Source organism: Lethenteron reissneri, chromosome 26 (assembly GCF_015708825.2).
Source record: "Lethenteron reissneri isolate LAM-NWPU_2019-01 chromosome 26, ASM1570882v1, whole genome shotgun sequence".
Taxonomy (NCBI): Eukaryota; Metazoa; Chordata; class Hyperoartia; order Petromyzontiformes; family Petromyzontidae; genus Lethenteron; species Lethenteron reissneri.
Genome location: NC_083804.1, coordinates 8,266,277 through 8,289,741, shown reverse-complemented (window position 1 = coordinate 8,289,741; position 23,465 = coordinate 8,266,277). Strand labels below are relative to the sequence as shown.

The 23,465-nt window shown below is 49.7% G+C and overlaps 1 protein-coding gene across 1 annotated transcript; it reads left to right on the top strand.

Annotated features, from left to right (window-relative positions):
• Window positions 1-663: 663 nt before the first annotated feature.
• LOC133347593 (cerebral cavernous malformations 2 protein-like) lies at window positions 664-22,817 on the top strand. The gene is given in 11 exon segments (XM_061559996.1): window positions 664-943; window positions 14,532-14,696; window positions 15,937-16,020; window positions 16,266-16,449; window positions 17,553-17,689; window positions 18,431-18,575; window positions 19,359-19,407; window positions 20,560-20,698; window positions 21,397-21,535; window positions 22,412-22,595; window positions 22,597-22,817. Coding segments are annotated over 11 exon segments (1,347 nt in total). The 5' UTR covers window positions 664-910; the 3' UTR covers window positions 22,685-22,817.
• The last annotated feature ends 648 nt before the right edge of the window (window positions 22,818-23,465 follow it).

Sequence of the window (23,465 nt, the reverse complement as noted above, 5' to 3'; positions counted from 1 at the left end):
GTATTAGGCGCAAAATAGCAGCGAGGTCGGTGATATTGGAAAGCAGATGAACAAGTCCACCTGAAAGCCTGGAAATCAGAGCGATCAAGAAAACACTCCACCCATGTATTTTGTTTTGTTTTACTGTAGCCAATTCTAGATTTGAAGCTTTCGTGACTGCAAGGATTCATACGCTTAGTTTTTTCGGTAAAGTCACGTAGGTAAAAAATGAAATTAAAATTAATAAAATAAAATAATGAAATTCACGACGTTTCGGAGGCAACACAAGTATCCGTCATCAGGTGGGACCGTCACAGCCAGATTTGCTGTATCAAGTGAGGCTGTAGCCATTGTGGTGACCCAGGTCACTTCTTGCAAATTAAGACTCTAACCTGTCCCTGCCCCCCGCCCCCTTTGAGTTCTAGCCCGGTTCAACAGAACCCACGTTTTTTTAATTATGTTTCATCATTATTTTATTCTTTCCCTTCTACGTGACTTTACCGAAAAAATCCAATAATATTTAAAAAAACCCACGTGGCTTCCCCCCACTCCCACCACACGCACGCGTCACGTGACACCCGGCAAGGGCAAGACCAGAGGCGGCGGCGGCGCGACTGTGACGTCACCCCGCCGGAAGCTGCCGCCGGAAGTAGTAATCAGCTGCTTCCGGCGGCAGCTGGGGATTGTGGGAACGACACGCCCAACATGGCGGCCGGCTCATTTTGAAAGGGTAGAGAGAGAAGTGAGCGCCTCCACCGTAAACAACAACAACATCAACAACAACAATCACTCTACCCGGGGTGGTTGAGGGGTGTAAACGAGAGTAGCAGCAATAGCAGGGCGAATTCGTCGTGAGTTATAATGAGCGCGACGGCGCGTGGGGAGTCGGGACGTGAGGAGCGAGGCGGAGGAGCGGCGCGATACTGAGGACATGGATCATGAGGAGGAGCCGAGGAAGAGAAAGGTCGGTGGGTGACGGTAGCAGCAGCAGCAGTTAAACCATAGAAGTAAATCATTACAAGCAGCAGAACGACGCACAGTCGTGGGTCGCGAGAGAGCACCACACGACGCGACATTACGACGATACAAACACAGGCGCGCTGGTCGCGAGGGCGCAAACTCGCAATGCGGGTTTTACAACAATCAAGAAGATATTGAGGTGTAATCGACTTGGAAACGAATCCGTGTGTCGACAGCATCGCGATGAGTGATGAGCTTTGCGGCCACGTCGTTGACGTCTGGGGACGGGCCGGAGCACGAAAGTGAAAGTTCCGTGACAAAAAGTGAACTCTCTAAACGACAATAGACTCGAATCGGTAAAGTTAAATCAGTAACGCAGGTTGAACCAGCAGTAATAGCTTGCAGTAAACAAAAACTGTAAATGAACATGACGGTAAACGAGGCGACTTTGAGGGGTTACGCTGTGGGGCAGCAGAGGGCAGTGCAACAAAGTCGATTGTTGTGCAGTACTACAGTTTATCTATGTTACCAACGTGCATGGTGGCTCCCACGATCCACGCAACGCGAGGTGGGGGAGCCCTCATCCATCAGTAGATTTACAACGGTGAGTGTACTGGCAGTCTACAGTCTACATCATAGACTGCCAGTATACTCACCCATCTTAATAACCAGGCTACAGTCTACATTATAGACTGCCAGTACACTCACCCAGCTTACCTATAGTCTACATTATAGACTGCCAGTACACTCACCCAGCTTAATAACCAGGCTACAGTGTACATTATAGACTGCCAGCACACTCACCCAGCTTAATAACCAGGCTACAGTCTACATTATAGACTGCCAGTACACTCAGCCCAGCTTAATAACCAGGCTACATTCTACATTATAGATTGCCAGTACACTCACTCCGATTAAGAACCAGGCTACAGTCTACATTAGTTTTTTATAAACTTTATTTTGATTATAATTTTTCTATCTACGTGACTTTACCGAAAGAACCAAAGAATATTAATTCCTGAAGTCACGAAAGTTTTAAGTACACATTTAGCGTGCATAATATTTAGATATCAACCATTTTTCTTAAAAAGTGAATAAGCAAAGTGATTAAACCTTAACGGCGTCACGTCTCGTTAAGAACGTGTAAGAGTGTGTTATCAGTATTCAGGAGAGATGCTTTTATCATAGAAACATTTTACATGTATGTCCTAACGGTTCTTCTGGACCGATGTTTTCTATCAGGGTTTGTTTACGCGTAAAAGCCCGGACTGTCACATGAGCAGGGTGTGTGGCCAATTCGAAATTTTGGGCCCAAAGTTCTAGTTCAACAATTCTGTCCAGCGCAGTACGGTAATGAACACGTGTCACTTCGAAGAGATGATGGCCGGTAGATGACCTCCCATTGACGAAGTGGCAGCCAGAGGAGGGGTTAACCCACCTTGGGTGAATTGTTACTGCAAAGATGGTGAGCAAATGACATCGGCTCGTGTGCAGGAATGAGATGGATTGCCGCAGCACAGAGGCTGTGACAATTCGATGAGGCAACTTAAAATAACCTTCACTTGCGCTTCCTCTACCCCGTTGACGGGTGCTGCTGCGCAAAATAATTCAAAATTAGATTACATTTGTAATCGGGGTTTGCGAATGGTGATGGCAGCAGAGTAATTGCATGCACAACAGTTGGGGGGGGGGAAGTGTCCATAAAAACAAATGTCCACAAAGTGGGACATTTTGTCGAACCTAGTTGTGTGATGATGGCCTTAGCCTCCAAGCAGCATTTCAAATCGTAACAAAGAGACTTCTATTTGAAATTCTCAGTGAGTGTTGCACCACATCGTGGCTCTCCGTAGACTATAGGTGGCGCTGTGGTGAGCTCGCTCCACTCACAAGAGGACATTTGTGAGTTCACATCCCTCGTTTGGGGTTAACTCTGCCTATCAGCATCATCATAATCATCACCTTTGAGGTCGGGAAAATAGGTACAACTTTGTGAGAACACTTGAGATGAACAGTGTTTCATTATGGTGAGATTGGATCCTTTCATGGGAATGTGGAATGTCCATCACTGGATTAGGACCGCCATTGAATCGGAGCGTTAACTCTAGCAGGGAGATACTTTGATGTTTGAATTTTGGGTTTTTGGATATTGGGACACTTTGTTTTCTAGGCATGTAGTGATTTACCCACTACGGTTAAACGTTACGAATCGTAGTCATTCAATTTGCGAATCGATTCATTCATTGGTTTCCCCTTGTGGTAAATGTAGAAATAATATGCATTCTTTAAAATCTCTCTTCGCAATCTCCAGTGGCTGTATCGTCTGTCTCGTTTGTGTTGTCTGCCTCGTTTATCCTGCCTCGCTTGTTTCGTCTTGCCTTGGAACGACGAGTCGATTCTTAGACGCGCAATCCAGTGCGCAGCAACACGGCGCGATAATTGATTTTCAAGGAATTGTTATACGCCTATATGTTTTTATGTTTGTTTTTAACAAACAAAACTCTGACCGAGTTCCTCCGTTGGCCTCTCAAGATCGTGGGGAGGTCAAGCGCCTCGCTGTGTGCTTTTTTATTTATTTAAAAAACGTCTTCTTAAACCCTCAGCGGTCAGTGCCTGTGGGACCTTTGGCGGCGTTGGGTGAGACGGGGCCGGGTGATTGTGAATGAGCGGTGCGATGGGGGGGGGTGTACGGGAAGGAAAGGACAGGGCGAGGCTGTGAACGGCAGCAGCAGTGGGCGTGGGCCGCCGGCTGGTGGGTGGGGGGGTGAGGGGCTGGTGGTGGTGGTGCTTAGATTATGTATGAGTGGGAAGAGGATGCTTTTTACATTCAGGGATTTTTCCTTTTGCGTTTTTGCACGATCATCTCGGTGTTGTTTTTAACGTTCGGGTCGTATTGCACGGACGGTGAATGGCGAAAGAAAAAAAACACCCCGACGTGACGAGAATGAACGATTGCTTCACCAAAGGGCAGTGCCCAATGTCAGCTAAAATACACAAACACACACACGCAAGTACAAGTCAACGTTACTGCGGTCTTTGAGCAGAAGCATACGGTATAGCAGGTTAACGTTGTATGTAATGGCTCTGAAGAGTGACTATTACCCAAGGTCAAAGGCGGTATTCACCTCCTGTTTACAACCCTTAGCCAGTGGTGGGAATTCTACATTACTTTTGTTGGTGGGCAGGTCCAATCGTAGGACAACCACTCTTTACTTCACCACAAATTGGTATTCCTTTAATCAATCCTGGTGGGACGGGGCTGATTCAACCCCCAACCGCTCTGCTGCTCTGAGCCACCTGGCCAAAGCAGTCTGCTATTTCTTTTGTTCTGTGAGAAGGCAGCATGAGAGCTGAAGGTTTAAAGTGCTTCTACACGCATGGCAAAGCAGACCCTTAATTTTGTATCTTACTCGATCGCAAAATGCTTTAAAGCTGTACATCTGTTCAGTCTCCAACTCATGACGCTAAAAACCTTAACCACACCAAGTCATGTGTTTCTTTTCACGATGTGCCATTTCATCACCAAACCTGAAGAGAGGGTGCTGCCTTGGGATGTTTTGGCTGACATTTTTTATGAGATTATTTTTCACGTGAGAGGAAACCTTAATACCCGGAGAAAACAAATCCATACGGCAGGATAACATTCAAAGGTCCGCACAGATGGGTCATGAACCCATTCTGTGTGCTATTTATTTTTTCGCATGGAGGCATCGCTGCCGAAGCTTAACGCCAGAGCCTTGCTCGGGGGGGAAAAAAACAAAACGAAAATCCCCACAACTGCGAATGCCAGGCGGCTCATCATAGACACGTTCTAGCACCGGACCTCGCACTGCTGAGATTCTGGGTTCGAATCTGGGTTTCAGCCACCCATGATTAAATGCCGTTCTCCGTTATAGCGAGTTAATGGTCTCTGCTCAGTAAACAATCACTTTTTTTTTAAACACCCATTTCATTTCATATGCATCTTTATTTAATTTGGCACGTTCCAGATATTAGAGCTGAAAGAATAAATTTTGATTGACATGTGATGAACTCACACTTTTGCCGGGAATAGAAAATATGATTCCTCGTGTGGATAGAGACTATTTTAAGTGACTTCATAATTAGATTGGTAATTAGATCGGATCGCCTCGAGTCTTAAGCTCGGTGACCATCGAATCTCATGTGTAAGAATATATTTCGATTCGTAAATACGCTGTATGTAATGGGACCGCTTCACCCCTGCTGCCATCAAAACAAATCTTGAATCGCATTGCGATCCTGCATTACGGCGGTTCATCGAAGCGCTGGGTGAGTGAATTTCCACAAGTATTGTAGTTTTACAATGTCATCTTCCGGGATCGTTTTCTGATACACCGCTCACTGCTGCTTTTTTTGAATGAATATTGCATCATCTGATGAACTATGCCAATAGAAGTGCATTTGTAATATAATTGGCATTAACACATCAAACAAAATCAAACAGTAGATGGACTCGTCTTGCATCCGAGCCCCAGCAGTCACAGGACTATACTCTTTGTTTTTTTCGGTAAGTCACGTAGGTTAAAAAAGCAAACGAATAAATTAAATCACGACGTTTCGGAGGCAACACAACGTCGTGATTTAATTTATTTGTTTGCTTTTTTAACCTACGTGACTTTACCGAAAAAACCAAAGAGTATGGATCCTTGCAGTCACGAAAACTTCAAATCTAGAATTAGTCACAGTACTGTCGCGCAATCAGGCGGTGCCAGGAAACCGCGCGGACAGCACCGTCATTTGAGTGGAATGGCAGGATGATGATGGTGATGATGATTATGATAATACCGTTTTAGGAATATATTGTGCTTGTCAGAGTGCTACCCGAGCCGTACCGAGTGGATTTTAGCACAGAGGAGGCCTAATTTTCTCAGCGTGTGGTGCTGGTCCTACCGCATGCATCTACACGAGCAGGGCCACCACTTTTAAGGTAAATGGGTGAGCAGGTGCTCATTTTGTGGCAAAATTGTTCAGCAGTGTGTTCGTGTGAGAGATTGCGCAGGTATGCATCTGTGTGTGTCTATATCCGCATTCGTCTGTGTGCACATGGATGTTTTGAGTGTGTGTGTGAGTGTGCATAAGATGGTATGAGCGTTGTTGTGGACATGGGCGCGTGTCTTTTTGTATGCGCATGTGTGCGTGTTTGTGTGTTTGTGAAAGCCAGAGTGTATGCGTGGACGTGAGCCTGTGTATGCGTGTGTGTACACATAATGAGCATCGACGGGGAGCAGTAGTGTAGCGGTTCCTGTTTATGGCCAACACCAATGACGGTTTTTTGTCGACTCAGCCTCAAATGAGTACCTGGTGTGATGTGTAAACATCACCACTAGGGAGACAAAGGCGGTCGGGCGTGGTGTTGGCCACCCACCCCCTCGTGTGCTGTGCCGGCCTTTATAGGTGCTCACTAACAGCACTTGCCCCTACAGTCTGTTAAGGCTATACAGGGGATCTTTGTCTTTGTACTATCTGTATAAGAACGAGTGTATGCGTGAGCGTACAATGTAGGTGCGTGTTTATATTTTTAAGTGTGTTTGCGCAGGCATGGGTGTGTGTATGAGCAGCAGCAGCATCATCATCATCTATTCACTGTTGGATGAAGGCTGCCCCAAGCCATCACATCTCTCGCGGTCTCGCAATACAACAATCCATCTCGTAGCACCTGCACAAGGGCAGGTGCTTTCATCCTACCATGTCATGCACATCCTCTTGCGCGTGTTCCCTTGTTTGGCTGCCACTCGCGCGTTAGTCTCGACGAGCGGCCATTATTCCTTCTAACGACGTCTCCTGCCCAAGCCACCCATTTACTTTTCGTAGCAGTCAGTGTGATGCCTCCGACTTACTGTATTTCCAACTTGTGCATGTTCTGTAATCATTGTGTTTCATCTTCCTCTCTCTTGACTAGCCAGATACCACTCTACTAAGCCTGGTCCAAGGTAATCCGGCATAGCTTGGATATATTTTCAAGCGTAACAAATCTAAGGCTGTCCGAGCTGCCTGAGTCCCATATTTTTGGTACGCGCACAACTCCTGTTGCACGTGAACAACAAACAGCTGTCATCAATGTCGAGCACTGCCGCTTACGGTGGCGGCCAAGAGGGTGGACGACCGAATTGGCTGTTTTGAACTCAATGATGTGGCATTCGAGTGGTTGAGAGATTTTTGGATCTCAACCCGCGATTGCGAACACAGCTAGAAGAAGCGTAATTCCAATTGGAATGCAGTTGTCATGCTGCGTATTTTTTTTCATTAAATTTTTTTTGGTTCGTTTGATCTCCCGCTTCTATCTGGTTGGTGTCCGTGGCCTACGTGGGGCCCTTCATTGTGTAGCGTTGACATGGGGTCGCGGCTGGCGGGGCCCCGGTCGGGGTGGAGCCGCCGTGGGAACGCACGCCCACGCCCCACGGTGCGGAAACGAGACGTGCGGCGTGGGAAGGGGGAGGTGAGGTGGGGGTTGGTGGGGAAGGTTGGGGAGCAAGGAGGGCGAGGGATGGGATTCGGTGCGGGTTGGATCACTGGGGCGCGGAGGGGCAGGGCGCGACACAGTGCCGTGAAGCCTAACAATAGCCTGTCCCTAACAATGTCTCCTGACCTCTCCTGCCACGGACGGATGCTACTTTCACCGCAGTGTTAAATAAATACTGTAGGTCCTTGAGTTTAATCGGCCAAAATCGTAACACGTCGTCCAGATTGAAATGGGAGTTGCGAGTGAATTGTTACATGCTGGTTTGTGTTAATGTTATGATTAATCAAATGAACACGAGGTTAATTTGACATTACAAATACAATCACTCTGCTATGACTGTAGGCTCTGCATCCTGATCTGTATAAATTGGACGCTGCTGTCTTTGCATTCACCCAAGGTGCATCATGTTGGTTTGTAGTGGAATAATTGAAATCATAAAATCGGAATAAGCCGTAAAATATTAACATTTTAACGTCGTTCTTTTCATAGTAACTAATGGCAGTTTGCTTATACGCCAAAATGTATTGAGAATGCATGATGACTGGTACCTGGGGTTCTTAATCTGATTGCAGTCACACAACAGTTGTAATTCATTTCTCCCCATCACTGGTGGGATCGCAGCCTCCTTACGGAACGCCGTAGTACTTTCATCGCAGGCTTACCGCGCGGGGCAAGGTGACATTTGCTGGTGAGATAATCTGTATGGGACTGGGTACGCTGCAGCATTGCTTTTCGTGCTTGCAAGCAGTACGCGGCGTTTTTTTGGCACGCAGAAACGCATCTGTGGGAGGAAAAAATAATTGGTGAACACCGCGGTGAGGAGTGTCGTGGTGCAAACGAAATCGTTCTTCCAAACGGGAAAAGGTGGCGACGAGTGTGGCCTGTGCCTCATCCTCGTAATTTTGCTGTAAACGAGAAACTAACCTTTGCCTCTTTACCGAGCATCTGCTGAGGTCACTCCAAGGAAGGCGACTGATGGCTGGCCAAAGGAGCTGGTCTTGCTCGTTAGCTTACTGGTTCGCTCGCTCGCTCAATCACTTGCTTACTGGGTTACTCGTTTGCCTGCTTGCTTTTTTGTTTGTTTACGCAATCGCTTACTCGCTCGCTCGATCACTTGCTTCTAGATTTGAAGTTTTCGTGACTGCAAGGATCTATACTCTTTGGGTTTTTTCGGTAAAGTAGGTGAAAATAAAAATAAAGCAACAAAATTAAATCACGACGTTTTGGAAGCAACGCAAGCATCATACGCTACAGTAATTTTGCTGGAGCGGTCACACCTGATGACGGATGCTTGCGTTGCTTCCGAAACGTCGTGATTTAAGTTGTTTTATTTTTTATTTTATTTTGTTTTCACCTACGTGACTTTACCGAAAAAACCAAAGAGTATCAATCACTTGCTTACTGGGTGACTCGTTTGCCTGCTTGCTTTGTACAGCTTGTTACAGCTTGTTTGTTGACGCAATCGCTTACTCGCTTGCTTGCTGGCTAGCTTACGACCACATCAGCTTGGTTGCTCACCGAACTGCTCGCTCGCTTAATCGCCTCCTTTGCTCGTTTGCATGTTCACCATCTCGCTCATTTTCACTTGTTATGCGTTCGTATGTGTTGTGCGTGATGGTTCACGTGGCCCTTGCAGGCACTAGAGGTGCTGCATTCACCACTGAGAAAAAAAATAATATGGTGAATCGAGCCGCTTCCCAGGATTGTGAAAGTTCTTGGAAACACAAGGGTTTACGTGCCTATTGACAACAGAATAATGATATGGGATTACCTTTTGTAATCCATTTACAGTAATGCCTTACATCTTACACACGACTCCCCGTTACTACACACATCACCCTGTAGAGAAATCACAGATTCTTTCATCGCATTTGAAACGCCATCTTTATCTTTTTTCACCCAGGCATTTACACTTTTAACATCAGTTAACAAACCTCCGTAAAAAGTAATTGTGCTGCTCACTATCATTACGGTATTAACAAAAAAAACCCTCTCTGTTTACATAAAAACAATAATGACATTTAAAGACCCCCGCTTGCAGATTTTGTTGGCCTCTTATCTCGGCAGGCCTCTGACGAGGATGATTGGTCTCTTCTTTTAATAACCGTTACTAATGAATGAGTGCGCAGTGCCAATTTGCACCGGACTCTCGCGGCTCGGCAACCGCCCACAGAGACGGCGACGGCGGCGGCGGTGATGGAGGGGCGTGTGGGTGTTTGCTGTAAAAGGAACACTTTGATTGTTTTCGGAAGGCGCCCTGGCGAGCCATTTGCCAATCCTGCGCTAATGCTGCTGACACAGAGCAACGCGAGGGATTGTCTTCGGGAGGAAGACGTTGAAAACATCCACCCCGGGTTTTGCCCGCGACCCTCCTCCTAGCGCCGCCCGGCATTGTCCTTCACGCTGGCCTGTTTGCGTCGAGATTTGACATACACTCTTGTGTGGCAGGTGACTGCGTGACCTCACTGCGTGTAGGTGCATGGGAAACACATTTTTGATCTCCTGCCCAGACACTAAATACGTCCCTGCGGAGAGCGATTGTGGGCCATGCGGTGAGACGAGAATAGCGGAGTGAGCGGAGGCATTTTAAGAATGAGGCGGTGCCGTGGCCTTGCTGCTGGGTGGAATCGACCTCTTGAGATTGCACAGAACTGTGAACTCGCACTCGTCTCAATTGCATTGTTGGTGTATTGAATTGAACAAAATCAACCGGTGCAGATAGTTTTTTTGGTGTTTGTATTTAATTCTTGTTTCTGTTACGATGTGATTTTGGTGGTAGGGTGGTGGGGGGGGGGGGGGGGTTGCCGGTAAAAATGTCTCCTCTTACTCCAAAATAAAAAATGTTGCAGAAATAAATAAGTAAATATAGGCACCTCCTGCTCGGCACTTGGCGCTGCTGTGAAGCAGGATGCGGTACCATTTTCCCCAGCCCGTTTCCTGGCCCAGCCTGGGTGGAGCACTCGTCCGTAGCCCCCGGGGCTGCTGCCGCTGTTTGTTCTCCCCCCCACCCCCCCCCCTCGCAGGAAACCCAGTGCTGCGCTAGCTCGCGTGCACACTTGCTCGCTCGCGTGCTCTCTCGGCCCGCTCAAGTCGGCTTCTCCCGTCCAGCGGGCCGCCCAATCTCGGTTATCCTGGTTGCAGCCGCGGCGTGCGACATGTAGCTCCGATCCTTCCCGTCGTTTGCGGCGCAATAACTCGGGCAGGGATTGAAGGGTCACGGCAGCCTCCTCCCGGATCTGGCATCGACGCCGCCAGAAGATTTTTGCACGTTTTTCTTTTCGTTTAGAATTTTTTGTTCCGAGGAAGGGAGGTTTTGCGAAGCCGTGTGGATATGTACGATCTGAGTGGGTTTAGGAGTGGCATGCCGCAGAGGAAGGTAAGTTTCGCAAAGGATTATTAATTTTACGAGGGTCTTCGTGGTGAATTGATTTATTTGTCGATATCGATCCATCAGCTCGTGATGCAGGCATCAACTCACGTGTGTAAGGATTGATGTTTTTCCATTCATTTATTTTGTACATAATGGGTTCACTTGGCCTCTGCAGCCACAAGTAGCTGCTACATTCACAAAAGTGTTCAGAACGGAATTGAGCCTTCCAACTGAATGTTGATGTTCAATTGTGGCAATTCATGGAATAAAAAATTACAGATTCTGATTCATGTATTGGTGATGATACGCAACTGTCATCTGAAGCATTCATTTAATTGGAAAATTTCTTCTCCAAAACATAAAAATATCTGTTTGACTGCCTAAAACTTTCTCTGTAGTGGGGCATTTAGGAAAGTACATCTGCTAGACGGTGGCTAAAGCAGGTCAGTTAAAGTGATCTCAGAAGGAATTCGGTAATATCTACTTCTATGGGCCATGCTACAACATGGGGCGATGGACTCGTGTGCACTTTGTCACATTACATGGCACTGATAGCACATTCAGGGTACAACTGGGATGTAAACGCTCGGATTAGAACACGCTGTTGAGAATGTGCGACCCCCATTGCCGTGCGGACACAAACATTGGGTTATTTGTGTAGTAGCGAGGTTCTTGGGATTTGTGTGTGCGCGTGTTTTTAGACGCATCTCCGGTACCATCCCCGGAGATCATTAATTAACGTATCTACAGGGGAGGAACATTTGCATGCAGCAACTGTCATTTGCGTTTATCGCGCTTAGGAAATGAGAGCAAACTCGACAGCTGTTGGTGTGGGAGAGTAGCGGTGGAGTGTTTAGTGCATTGCGCTACGAGCACGGTGGCCTGAGCTCGATTCCTGGCCATGGCTAGCTACCAGCAGTGGAGAGTGTTATCTGAACTGGGCCTCTCGATAGATTGACTCAACATTAAATGAGTGCTTGATGCTGTGTATAAACATCAGTGCTGCGAGATCAAGGCGGCTGGGCGTGGTGTTGGCTACGCCAAACCCTCGTGGGCCATGTCGACCGTAATAGGTGCTCGCTAACGGCTCTTGCTCAGCAGCCTATTTGTAGCTATGTGGGGGATTTTTGGGGGGGTTTGTTTGGGTGCGTGGGATTGCTTCTTGTCTTCTTTTGGGGTCTCTGGAGGTGTTTTTGTTGATGACAATTGTTTCCTGCCAGTTTTGTTTCTGTTGTGTAATAGTACAATGTGGATATACTCATATAACTGTTATCAACACGACGAGCATTTAACATTATCCTTGTTTACTCAGGAAACACTTACGGAGTCTCACGACTCTTTCAGCATGGTCCTGCAAGTTATTGCAGAGTAGGGAGCGACGATTGCTATGTTTTCAATTAAGTCAGAGGCACTTTTCAAACTTGGCATATTTGGAACATAACGCCGGCACGCAATGGCCAACTCATCTTCGAAAGACGACACGGGGTCTTTAATGACCACTGTGAAGCGGATGCTGCGAATACAGCTGCAATACTCACCGGGGCGACCTGGTGGATTCGAACCGAGAACCTCTTGGAGGTGCGTTCAAACGCGCCACCGTTGGGCCGTGTTACCGTGCATCACCTTGAGCTTATGAACAGCTCCGAAGGGTGTCCTGATAATTAATTTTAAATCCCCTTAAAAAGCATCTCATCTATACGCTAGGGGTTGTACCTGGATATCATCTGTAAAGAGTATTTGTCACAAGACAAACATAAATGCTTTCATTCTCAGAGCTGGAACAAGATACATTTTCAATTTTAAAAAATTCCATTTCCACGTGATAAGCCACTTCGTTGAGCTATAATTTGTGGCCAGGTCCCTCTTTAACAAGAGCTTTCGAGCTCAGTGGGCCTTACCTGCTAAAAAAGAAAAAATAGTTGTCATTTAAACCAAGTAAAGGACAACATTTGAAGGGATATGTTTTTTTTTAATTCACAAATCATCAGTGACCAGGCCCGAGTCCCATCATCTCGCTGCGTGCGAAAGCCCCGGTTAATCACGGGCGACCGGAACCCGGTTCCGAACCGACGTTCTCAACGACACTGACCCAGTGTCTCTGACGCGTCACGAGCCCCCCCCCCCCCCCCCCCCCCGAGCAACCCGGGCACGAGCAGAGCCTGGGTTGCTCACGGGGGGCTCGATGGCCGCGAGAATCCGCAATTACAATCCAACGTGCCGTATGATTTCGCCTGTACACCGTGTGAGAGCGCATTAGGGTCTCTTGACAATGAAATATTGATGCGTTTAAAAATGCTCGTCTTGGATGAAAGCCATACTGGGCCCATTTAAACGGAGTATCTGCTGCTATATTCGATGATATCCGGCCGGGTAGCCACTGCGGTTAGAGAGCTCGACTCGCAGAAGGCACGCCCCATCATCTCCGCTGCTGCGGTCAATAAAATTAGTACTGGATTGTGGTGAGCTCACCCTTGGTCGTCGTTTGAATAAATTGAATTCTTCCGTTACAAGTCAATGCATCTCTGCTCAAACGAGAGAGAGGGAGAGAGGCTGAGTTAATCTCTGTTGTTGATGGCCATCAGCCGGCTGTGAAAATTTCACATTACTTTGACCGCCTAGAGTGGTACGCATTCTTGCCGACTGCGGATGGATGGTGGGCCGATTTTGGCCAATCTGAGCGCTCATAGATGGGGCTGACCCATGCCTCAGCCAATCAGCGATGCCCATTTATGAGCAATTAGACCTCAACTGGCTTTGTTTATATTACATTTTCTGTTTTGGCAGTGGAAACAGCTCTCTTGCAGACTCAGTGATTTTTACTTACTTTTCAACTTACAAGTGTAGTCGATTCACAGTTATTTCCGTTAACAGTAGTTTTCGTGGAACAGATTAAAAACGTGAACCGAGGTACCACTGAAAATACTTTGTGTGGCTGGCCTGTTGGTGCAGTCAGGCCATGAACCAGGGCAGAAAGTGTGTTACCATCTTCGGGGGCAAAATGCGGGTGGCTCATAACGGTGATGCGCGTGAGACAATCTTCTCACGTGAAAAGGTCATCGCGTCGTTCACTATTGCTGACCTTATAAAGAACGCGGCGCCGCAAAGGTGTCGTGACCCCCCGGGCGCTTGCCGGCGAGCGAGATATCTGCTCTGGCCTCACGAAGCAAGTGGTTCGAATGCGCGCCTCGTCATCGCGTGGCTTGAGAGCCGAAAGTCCCGGTTAAGGATCAATCGCAGGCCTTCCTCGCCCCTCCGTGGTGTCCCACAAAGTGAGTGCTGCAGTGGCAGTTCGTTGGTGGTTGTTCACGTCGTCGCTTGCCCTCGCCGTGTTGTCTCCATCAATGGCTCACAGCTGTTAATACGATTTTGGGGTGTTTGAGGACGGCAGTTGTCACAGGTCAAAGTAACGGATTTGCCCGTTACTTTGACCTTTTTAGCTGGGACTGCTGAGATCTGGGGGTTTGAATGCAAAGCTGCCGCCTGTGATTGAAACCTGGTTCTTAAGTGTAGCGAGTGGAAGGTCTCGGCCTAGGTCACCAATGACTCCCCACACACACAAAAACCCGTTACATTCAACTTGGTCCTGCGCTTTAGTTTGGCTAAATTCCATCTGTGTGGAATAAAAAATGTCGGTTTTGCCACCCTGCGGTGAACATTACCGCCGGTGGCAGAGTGGATTGTTGAAATCGAGCACGTCGCTCACCCTCTCCCCACCCCCACCCCCGCCTGTCTGTGCCGTGACAGCCAGGGATTTTCTCCCCGTTCAAGCGCTCCGCCGCCAAGAAGGACAAGAAGTCCCAGGAGCGGCTGGCGGAGCGACGGCCGCTGCACACGGTCGCGCTCGCCCCGCCCGCGTACACTGTCAACCCCGAGCTGCTCCTCAACGACTACGTGGAGAAGGAGGCCAAGGTGGGTCCACGTCGCCCGTCGTGCCGTCGTTCCTACCGCGTTGATCCCGTGCGTCCTGGTTCTGTCCTCCTGTTAATTAGAAGTGTCATTGAAAATAGAAACATATACATTTGTATTTATGTATTTTGTACGTATGGATTTTCTTTTTCACAGAGAAGGAAGTTGCACAGGTTGATAACATTCCAGTCGTATTATTAAAAAGTTATTCGGATGACGCCATATTCTCTGGGTTATAATAAGCACCGGAAAGTAAGATGTATACTCCGAACCTTGGTCAATAGAGTTATTCAAATCTGGTCATAATGCAAACACCTACCGGATTACAAGACACACCCCCAACGTTTTATCTAAAATGCAAGGGAAAGGAGTGTCCCTTATAATCCAGAGAATATGAACTGTATGGGCCTTTGGTCTGATCATCCCGGAATGTGCCCCATCTCGTCAAGCGTCGCAAGCTCGGCGGGGTCGAGCATCGGCAGTGCTAGGATGGGTGCGACCACCTTGCACGGCAGGTTGTCAAAGGCTGGCACGCTGTATTACTAGGCTGTGGGCAGGAGAGGGCGGCTGCAGCAATATCCATTGTTGTGCTGCGCTTCTACGCTCCCGTGTCTATTCTCCCCTCGTTCACCCCGACGACCCACATAGTGCGGGGCTAGGTTCAGTATCGGCGATGTCGGTCAGTCTGTGACTGTCTGTGGTTATCCGTGTCTTATCTGTGGGTCTGTCTGTGTGTCTGTCCTCTTTATGGCCTGTCTATTCTCCTTGACTGTGACAACATGGTAGCAGAAGTGGCACTGGAAGCTTTTTCCGCACTACGGTCCGCGCACCAGAGGGCACAGAGAGAGAGAGAGAGAGACGTGATAATTGGGATAATTGAGATTGGCCAGCAGGCATGGGCTCCTGCCAAGGTGGGGGGAGGTTCCACTTCCCCTGTGTGAAGCTGAGCTCCAAATCCCTGGGTAATTAACGACACCGCACGCCGGCGCCAGTTCCTGCCTCTTGATCACGTGGTCGAAACTCATCGCCTTGGCTGTTCGCCCCGTTGCTGTCTAGGGAGATAGTGTGACTCGTAGCGAACTGCGCTAATTGGAGGTGCGGGGCAGGGACAACAAACTATGTATACATGATCATTCGCCTACACGTGAAGTGAGGCCAAATACTGCAGTGGTAGGTGGCAAATCTGGCACTGATCGTTTTTTTTTAGCTTACGATTGCCTGGTCCCTCCTCTGTGTCCCTCAGTTCCTGGGCTCCCTATCGGGTGTGTCCGGGTGCCTGGACCCCTCCAGCCGCACAGAGATCCTCAAGCTTCTGGACGCGGCACGGGTACACCACAGCGCACCGCACAAAAGATGACATACGACACAACACAGCAACTTGCCACACCGCACTGCACAGTACCGCACCGTGCTGTACCACACAGCACAGTGCGACTTCATGCCACACCACGCCAAAGCGCGCTATAACGGCAGCAGAAAATATGGCTACGCGGCGTCACGTTTTTTGCGCGCCACGCCGCGGCGGTGACGCGACGACGAGCAACGCGCGCTGACGTGACGTGTGCGGTGCAGCGCGTGCACAGCCTCCCGCACCAGCCGGGCCCCGAGCACGACGCGGTGCTCAGCCTCTCGGCGTACAACCTGCGGCTGAGCGGGCGCGACTCGGACGAGCTGCTCGCGCGCATCCACATCCACGACATCGCCGCCCTCTCCTACGTGTGCGACGACGCGCAGCACCTCATCGTCATCAAGACAGGTGGGGGGCGTGCGGTGGCGGGGGGGAGGGGGCATGTGGTGGGGGGAGGGAAGGAACGCGTGGGGGGGGGGGGGCGCACGGGAGGGCTGGGAGTCGATGCTTACGGGCGACGACGGTGTTCATAAAATCGCATGCAAACGGTGTCGCGACCCAAAACGATGTGAGGTAATGCGATACATTTCGGATTTGTACGTGTACGCTTATAGCCCTTTTTTTCAGTTCACTGCTGGATGAGAGCCCGTCCACATGCCATGTGAGTCGTGGGGGTTGTTTGACCCTACTTTATAACGCAATATTGGTGTAAGTTGGTGAGGGAGGAGAGCATACAAGTATGGTAAAACAATTGATTTGCTTGCACTGCTCTCTGCTGTCCACCATATAGCCCTGCAACCTTCATTCTTAGGGGTCCCCTCCTGCCAAAGACCCCCGCCACCGGGCCACGGCTGACATCAGTGGCAAGCATTATCTTATCTGGTCTTGAGCCTCCCCCTCTGTCACCTCAACCTCAAATGAGTACTTGATGCGGTGTATAAAAAAACAGCACTGGGGAGACACAATTGCCCGTGTGTGGTGTTAACTAAACCACCTCCTCGTGTGCCATGCCGACTTTAATAGGTGCTAATAGCACTTGCCCCAACATTTTGTGTAGGCTACACGGGGATCTTTATCATTAGCTGCATGTGTATGAGCATGTGCCTGTATGTATTGGTGCTCGCTAATGGCACTTGCCCCAAAATCTATGAAGGCTATATGGGGGGGATGTTTGCATTTGTCTTAGGTATGTGAACTGTCACACACACCACAAGTGGTACCTATTCACCAGGTAAAGCCCACTGAGCTATTAGCTATTTTTCAGAAGCGACCTGGGCCACAAATGATAGGTCAATGAAGTGGCTTATCATGTGGAAATTTATATCAGCGAAATCATCTAAATGCATGTTTCTAAATGTGGAGATAGAGACACACCGCAAACTCCAAATATACAGGCGTCGGAGCCGGGATCGAACCCACGACCTTCTGCGCACCAGGCGAGGAAGATAACATCTCGCCACCGCAAGGCTTTTTAAGTGGGAACCTTTAACTCTGTCTTTGTTTGAACGTAGGCCACGGCGCTGGCGAGGCCATGGACCAGATGTCGCTGAGGACGCAGCGCTCGCGCTCCTCCTCCCAGCTCGACGCCACCGGCTGCCCCCCCTCCGAGCATAATTGCAACCTGGTGGTGATGGCCGTCGACAGCAAGGTGACGGCGCTGCAATGCAACAAAATCTGGCACGCGACGAAATCAACGATCTGAGATCTGCCCATATGCGGAAGAAAGTAGGCGTGGTGTTGCCCGAAGGGGCGTGTCTTTGCCCATATGTGGTGTTGTGGATCGTGCCTCGAGATTAATTGCATCGATTATGCTCAGTCGATTCGGCAGCCAGCTCTAAAAGCGATCGTAATTTGCGGGTTTAATCTTCCGTGTCGAGTCGTTGCCAATCGATCCGTGGATCGAGTAATCCCATTGGTCAGCATAGCGTCGTGTGACATGCCTCCTTTTTTTTTTGATTGGCTAATATCTGCATGATCGGTGATTCCGTCGCAGTCTGTTTTTAGTGTATGGCAGCGCCACGTCGCGCATCGCCCCCCGGCCTTTCCGGCCCCAGCGGGCACGCAGCGTGTTGGCTGTTCGGCCACGTGTCGCTCTGTCGGTTAACGTCCATTCTCACGCTCCATTCTCACGCTCCATCGGTACCTTGCGATGTGCCGGCGTCACAGTGAACCTCACGGAGCGACCTAAACTGCGCAAATGATGCTGGGGGAAAGAAAAAAAAACGCAAACGTGGCCAACAACTCCCGTTTCCAGAATGGAATTGCGACGCCGATTTCGTGACAATGTACGGAATCATCGAACGTCACTTTGGAGGGATCTTGGATGTAGCTCTGTGATGCCTACTTCGGTGGGCCGTGCTCTAACACCCTCTCTTCTCTTGTGTGGCAGCACGCGGCGGAGGAGCTGTGCGCCCTCATCGGCCAGGTGTTCCAGGTGGTGTACACCGAGTCCACCATCGACTTCCTGGAGCGTGTCATCTGCGACGTCGCCTCCACGCCAACCAAGCACTCGTCCCTGCACAGCAGCACCTTCAGTGAGAACACATGCACACGCACAAAGACAAAGATCCCCCGTATAGCCTGCAACATACTGTTAAGGCAAGTGCTGTTCGCGAGCATCTATGAAGGCCGGCGTGGCACACGACGGGGGTGGGTGGGTGGCCAGCACCTCGCCCAACCGCATTCGTTTCCCTAGTGACAATGTTTACACATCGCACTAGGCACTCATTTAAAGAGGAGGCCCAGGACCGATTCAGATAATCGTCACTGGTGTTGGGGCATGAGCGGGAATCGAACTCGGGTCGCCGGGGTGCACACGCACGCACACGTGCACGCCCGTTTGGCCATACCTCGGCACGCTAGGCCTTGCCCTGACACACTCAGTCATGTTTTGACACCCCGAGCCATGCGCTGACTTGCTTAGTTATGCATATCCAATATCGGTCATTCCTAGCCATGCCCTGTAACTATACCTTAACGTGTTCAGCCATATGATTACATTTTCCGCCCCAACTGGACATCGTTCAAAGAGAGCTTCAGATTCCTCTAGGATAAATATTCTTCATTCTGATTAAATGTTGAGCCATTCCTTACAGTAGTAACCCCTATCTGGCTCAATCAAACGTGCATCTCCCCCATCTGTATGTGGTGCCCATGACCGGCCGCGCGGCAATCGGTTGTGCCGCCGAGCTCTTCTGTCTGGATTCACACAGCGGCTTCGTGAAGGAAGGCTCCTGCCCGCATCATCCCCCGCGCGATCTTGCGGTCGTTTGTCTGATGTGCACACGTGCGCGCGTGTTCCCTCTTGTGTTTTGTAGCCTACTCCAGCAAGGACGTGAAGCCGGCCGTTGACCCTGACAGCTCCCTGTGAGTTTGCTCAATGCCTCGAAGCACAGACAGAACTTAACGTTCGCTCCTTGCTTGCCTTCGCAGGTGTCCATGTCAAGAAGGGAGAGCGATGTTCGCCAAAAACAGATTGTTTGTTTTAATTGGTCAGTGTTGGTGCCCGCGTTGGCGTTGGTATCCCGTACAGTTAATGTCCCCTCGCAGTGGAAGCTACTGTCTGCAGAAAATTGTGTGTGTGACCATTGATTTTATACATTTCATGCAATGCATATGCAAATAATATGCTGTTTAATTTCGCCCAGTGGACCAAATGAGGCAAAGCAAACAAACAGAAGAGTGATCAATCCCTGCATCTTTTTTCTGACCCCTCTCCCCCCCCCCCAAATGAGTAGTGTTGTGGGGTGCCCTTTAATAATCTGCTAACCAACAAAATATCATTGTCTAAAAAGAAGGCTTTTGTTCAGAGTAGGCTGATTAATTACATGCAGCGAGTGAATAATTAAGTTCATTGTGTGGCCATCTGTAGGGAGATGATACAATAAAAGGTCGATTGTAGAATGTTTAGGTGAAGTTAGCATTGGCTATGAAAAGAAAATATCACGCTTCCTGAACTATGGTCGATTTATTTGGAATTCTAACTTCTTGGCACCCTTCTTCCGTACGCGCCACCTCCACGGTGCGACTGCGGAACTGCCCCACAAACGGCTTCCCACGTTGGTGCTGCCCCTTACGGCGGTGGCTAAAGGGTGGAATAAAAAACGGCCGACAGAACTCGGTGACGCGTCAGATCGAGTCGTCGATCGATTCCGATATAGACCTGTGACGGCAAACGCAGGAGGATCCCGTGAAATGGATCGCAAGGCCGCACTGGTGGCCTCCTGGTGGCCTTTAGTGCGGCCCCTGACGTGCAGCCCCCGACAATACTCAGATGTGAAAACGCCCCCCCCCCCCCATCGTGCTGTCAAACCCCAGTGGATTTAAATGTGTGGTGGCCTTCAAGCTGATGTCTTATCGGCGAAAGTGGCGCCCCTCTTAGTGAAGAACGCTGCCATGGAATGTATTACGTGGGTTGTCAGGTTTTTTTTTTCCCCCCCAGTGCAGCCCCCTCTAAGTTGATCAGATTGCACGCGAGGCATGGGCGATGAGCTGTTTTGTTCTCTGCCGCGCGAGCAGGGCGAGCTTCTCGCAGGACACGTGCTGCGATGCGTCACAGGCGTCCGACAAGACGCACCGGCGCAGCCAGAGCAAGACGCTCAGCGAGAGCAACCTCAGCCTCGTCTGCAAGGACCAGCTGCAGGAGTACATGAGCACGGTGAGTGCCACCGTGGTGTGATGGTTAGCCCATTGGACTTTTCAATCTCTCACAGCGGCATTTGGTACAAATACAAGAAATTTCAAGACCTGATCTTTACCTTCATTTTTAATTGGGTCGTCTGTGTTTGGGTGATGCTTTGCTGTTGTGTTCGGGTTGAAGATACATTTAGAGTTGTTATGTGTGCATGTTGTATTTGTGATCAATGTGTCTATTGTATGGCTGATGGTGTTGTATACACGTGTACGTGGTGTGATGTCTTGTGTCTGTGCTGCGTTGTCCTCACGCGAGAGAGCGATTGAGTTTGACTGAGTGATCGCGCTAGAGTAAGTGAACATAAATTAACGATTGTCGGTCGAGAATTGAGCACGAGTGAGCCTGAGTGAGTAATTGAGAGCGGGTGAGCGTTGGCGAGAGGCAGTGAACGAAAGTAATCAAATTAGCGTATGTGTTCGTAAGCAATTGTTGGTATGCAAGTAAGTGCGGGCGTTTGTGAGCATTTGTGGGCATTTCAGTGTGTCCGTGAGTGACCGAGCGCGTCAGCATTCAAGGGGTGAATGAGCAAGCATGTTGGTAAGTAAATGAGCGCTGGTGCACAGCATTCGAGAGCTGCCAAGCGTGCACGTGAGCGCGCTCCGGTGCAACCGCTCACGCGCACGCTCGCATGTCTCGCCCGCGTTTCGTCTGCGGCGGTGCAGCTGCAGACGAAGCTGTCATCGCTGGAGATCCAGGAGTTTGCGCAGCTGCTGCACGCGTACCGCACAGGCGCCTCCATCCAGGACTTTTGCCAGAATCTGCGGCAGCTCTACGGGGAGAGCCGCAAGTTCCTGCTGCTGGGTACGGATGACAGCGGCACTCGGTGGTTCAAATCTACAAACGACGGGAAAAACCCATTGTAATACAAACATTGGTGCAGGCCGGGAAAGCGTGTTTGCTCCAGTTATTGATGCTGACTTTAGACAGGATAACGGCAATGCAGTTCTTCAGGAGCAGGTGGTTTTGCATAATGGTTAAGGACTAGGAGCTTTTTGTGCACACGGTGCACGATTTAATATACAGTACATTTATATTGCTTGGTGAATATGCTGTACTGCATTGATGATTTTTTTTGCAAGGGTGCATCATTTTGTTTGTTGTTCAAATCGCGACACCTGAGAACCGGATTTAATCATGGGCTGTTGAATCTTAAAATTCGATCCAAGGATGTCAGAACGATTACAGGATCTAGTGCCCTTTGCCCAGAGTCAACCACACATCTGAGCCTCTTGTTATTAAGTATTGCGTCGAGGTGGCCAGGTGGCTCAACAATCAGAGATCTCGAGCTGACACATCTACAATGCTGGATTCAAATACAGCAGCTTCCAATGATTACCATCTGGGTTCTCCAGTGCGGTGAGTTGAATCTCAGCGTGGTCACCAAATTTTGCTAAATTCCAGCTCTGAAAATTCACAATGTTGGTTCGACCGTCATGCGATGAACATTTCTTTAGGTGCCAGAGGGCACTTGGAGGGATCTAAAAGAGTAGTTTTTGGATATCCATCCATCTTGGATATCCATGCAAGAACTACTTTTATAACGTGCAGGGTTGCACTGTTCTGCGCAAGTTCCAAATGGATCTTCATCCCTTGACGCACCGTCGATATACCCAAACAAGCAAGCGGCTACATCACGTTTAAAGCCGCACGCTTCCTTGCGCGTCTCCGTCCCCGCAGGCATGCGGGACTTCATCCCAGAGAAGGACAGCCACCACTTTGAGAGCTTCCTGGAGACGATCAGCATCAAGGACGGCCGCGGCATCATCACCGACAGCTTCGGGCGCTGCAAGCGCACGTCCGCCGGCGGCCCGGCGCTGCCGCGCAACGGCGCGGACGACAGCACGGAGGGCAGCGCCGTTCCAGGACCCCAACGAGTTCGACCGCATAATGTCGCGCATCAGCAGCGAGCTGGAGGCGCTCGGGTGCAGTGCCGACCCGGAGCCGTCATGACGGCGCGCGTCAGCCACGCCGGAGGACACGCCTACAGGCTCGCAGGGCGATTGCCCCCCCCCCCTCCTCACCCATTGATAGCCACCCCACCGCCGCCCGATCGCCCGTTAGCTCGCCCATTAGCTCGCTCGCACACTCCGTATTTTCACGGACGAGTAGAGGAGAAGCGGTTCGGCGACATTTGGAGACCTGAAACGGAAGGAACGGTGCAACGTGCAAACCTGGTGCTCGTCTGCGTGAACTTTCACCTTGGCGTTTGAAGAATGAAAATGTCTAAAAACGGAAGGAAATTTTAATTGACGCGCAAAATCAAATGGGACCGAGACGGCAACTTTTTGGGGGACGTGGGGCGGAGAGAACGGTGATTTTGATCACTTTATTTTCGCAGTAATTTTCAAAAAAATGTGTGTGGACATCTTATCTTGTGTTAATGTCATTTCATTGCTGGCCGTGTCAGCCAAATTGCTATCCATAAGTGTACTTTGCCTTTTTTTGCGAGAGCCTTTCCACTCGTGCCTGGCTTCGTGCCCCGGTGTGGTGCGTCGCTTTGACGCGCGTTACAAAGTTTACATGGGACCCCCTCCTCGCCAATCCGCTGCCAAGAGGACGACGGTAGTCCTTACAAACTGCACCTACGTCCTCGCTTGCCTCTCCTGCAGTCAGAGGAGTCGCAGATAACGTCCTGGTCACGCGTCGCGATTTCTACAAAAGGATCCGCGGGATCCTCCACACCCGGCAGCCAAAGTGTCTTGATAAGCTTCCGAGAAGCGCCGTTCAATCG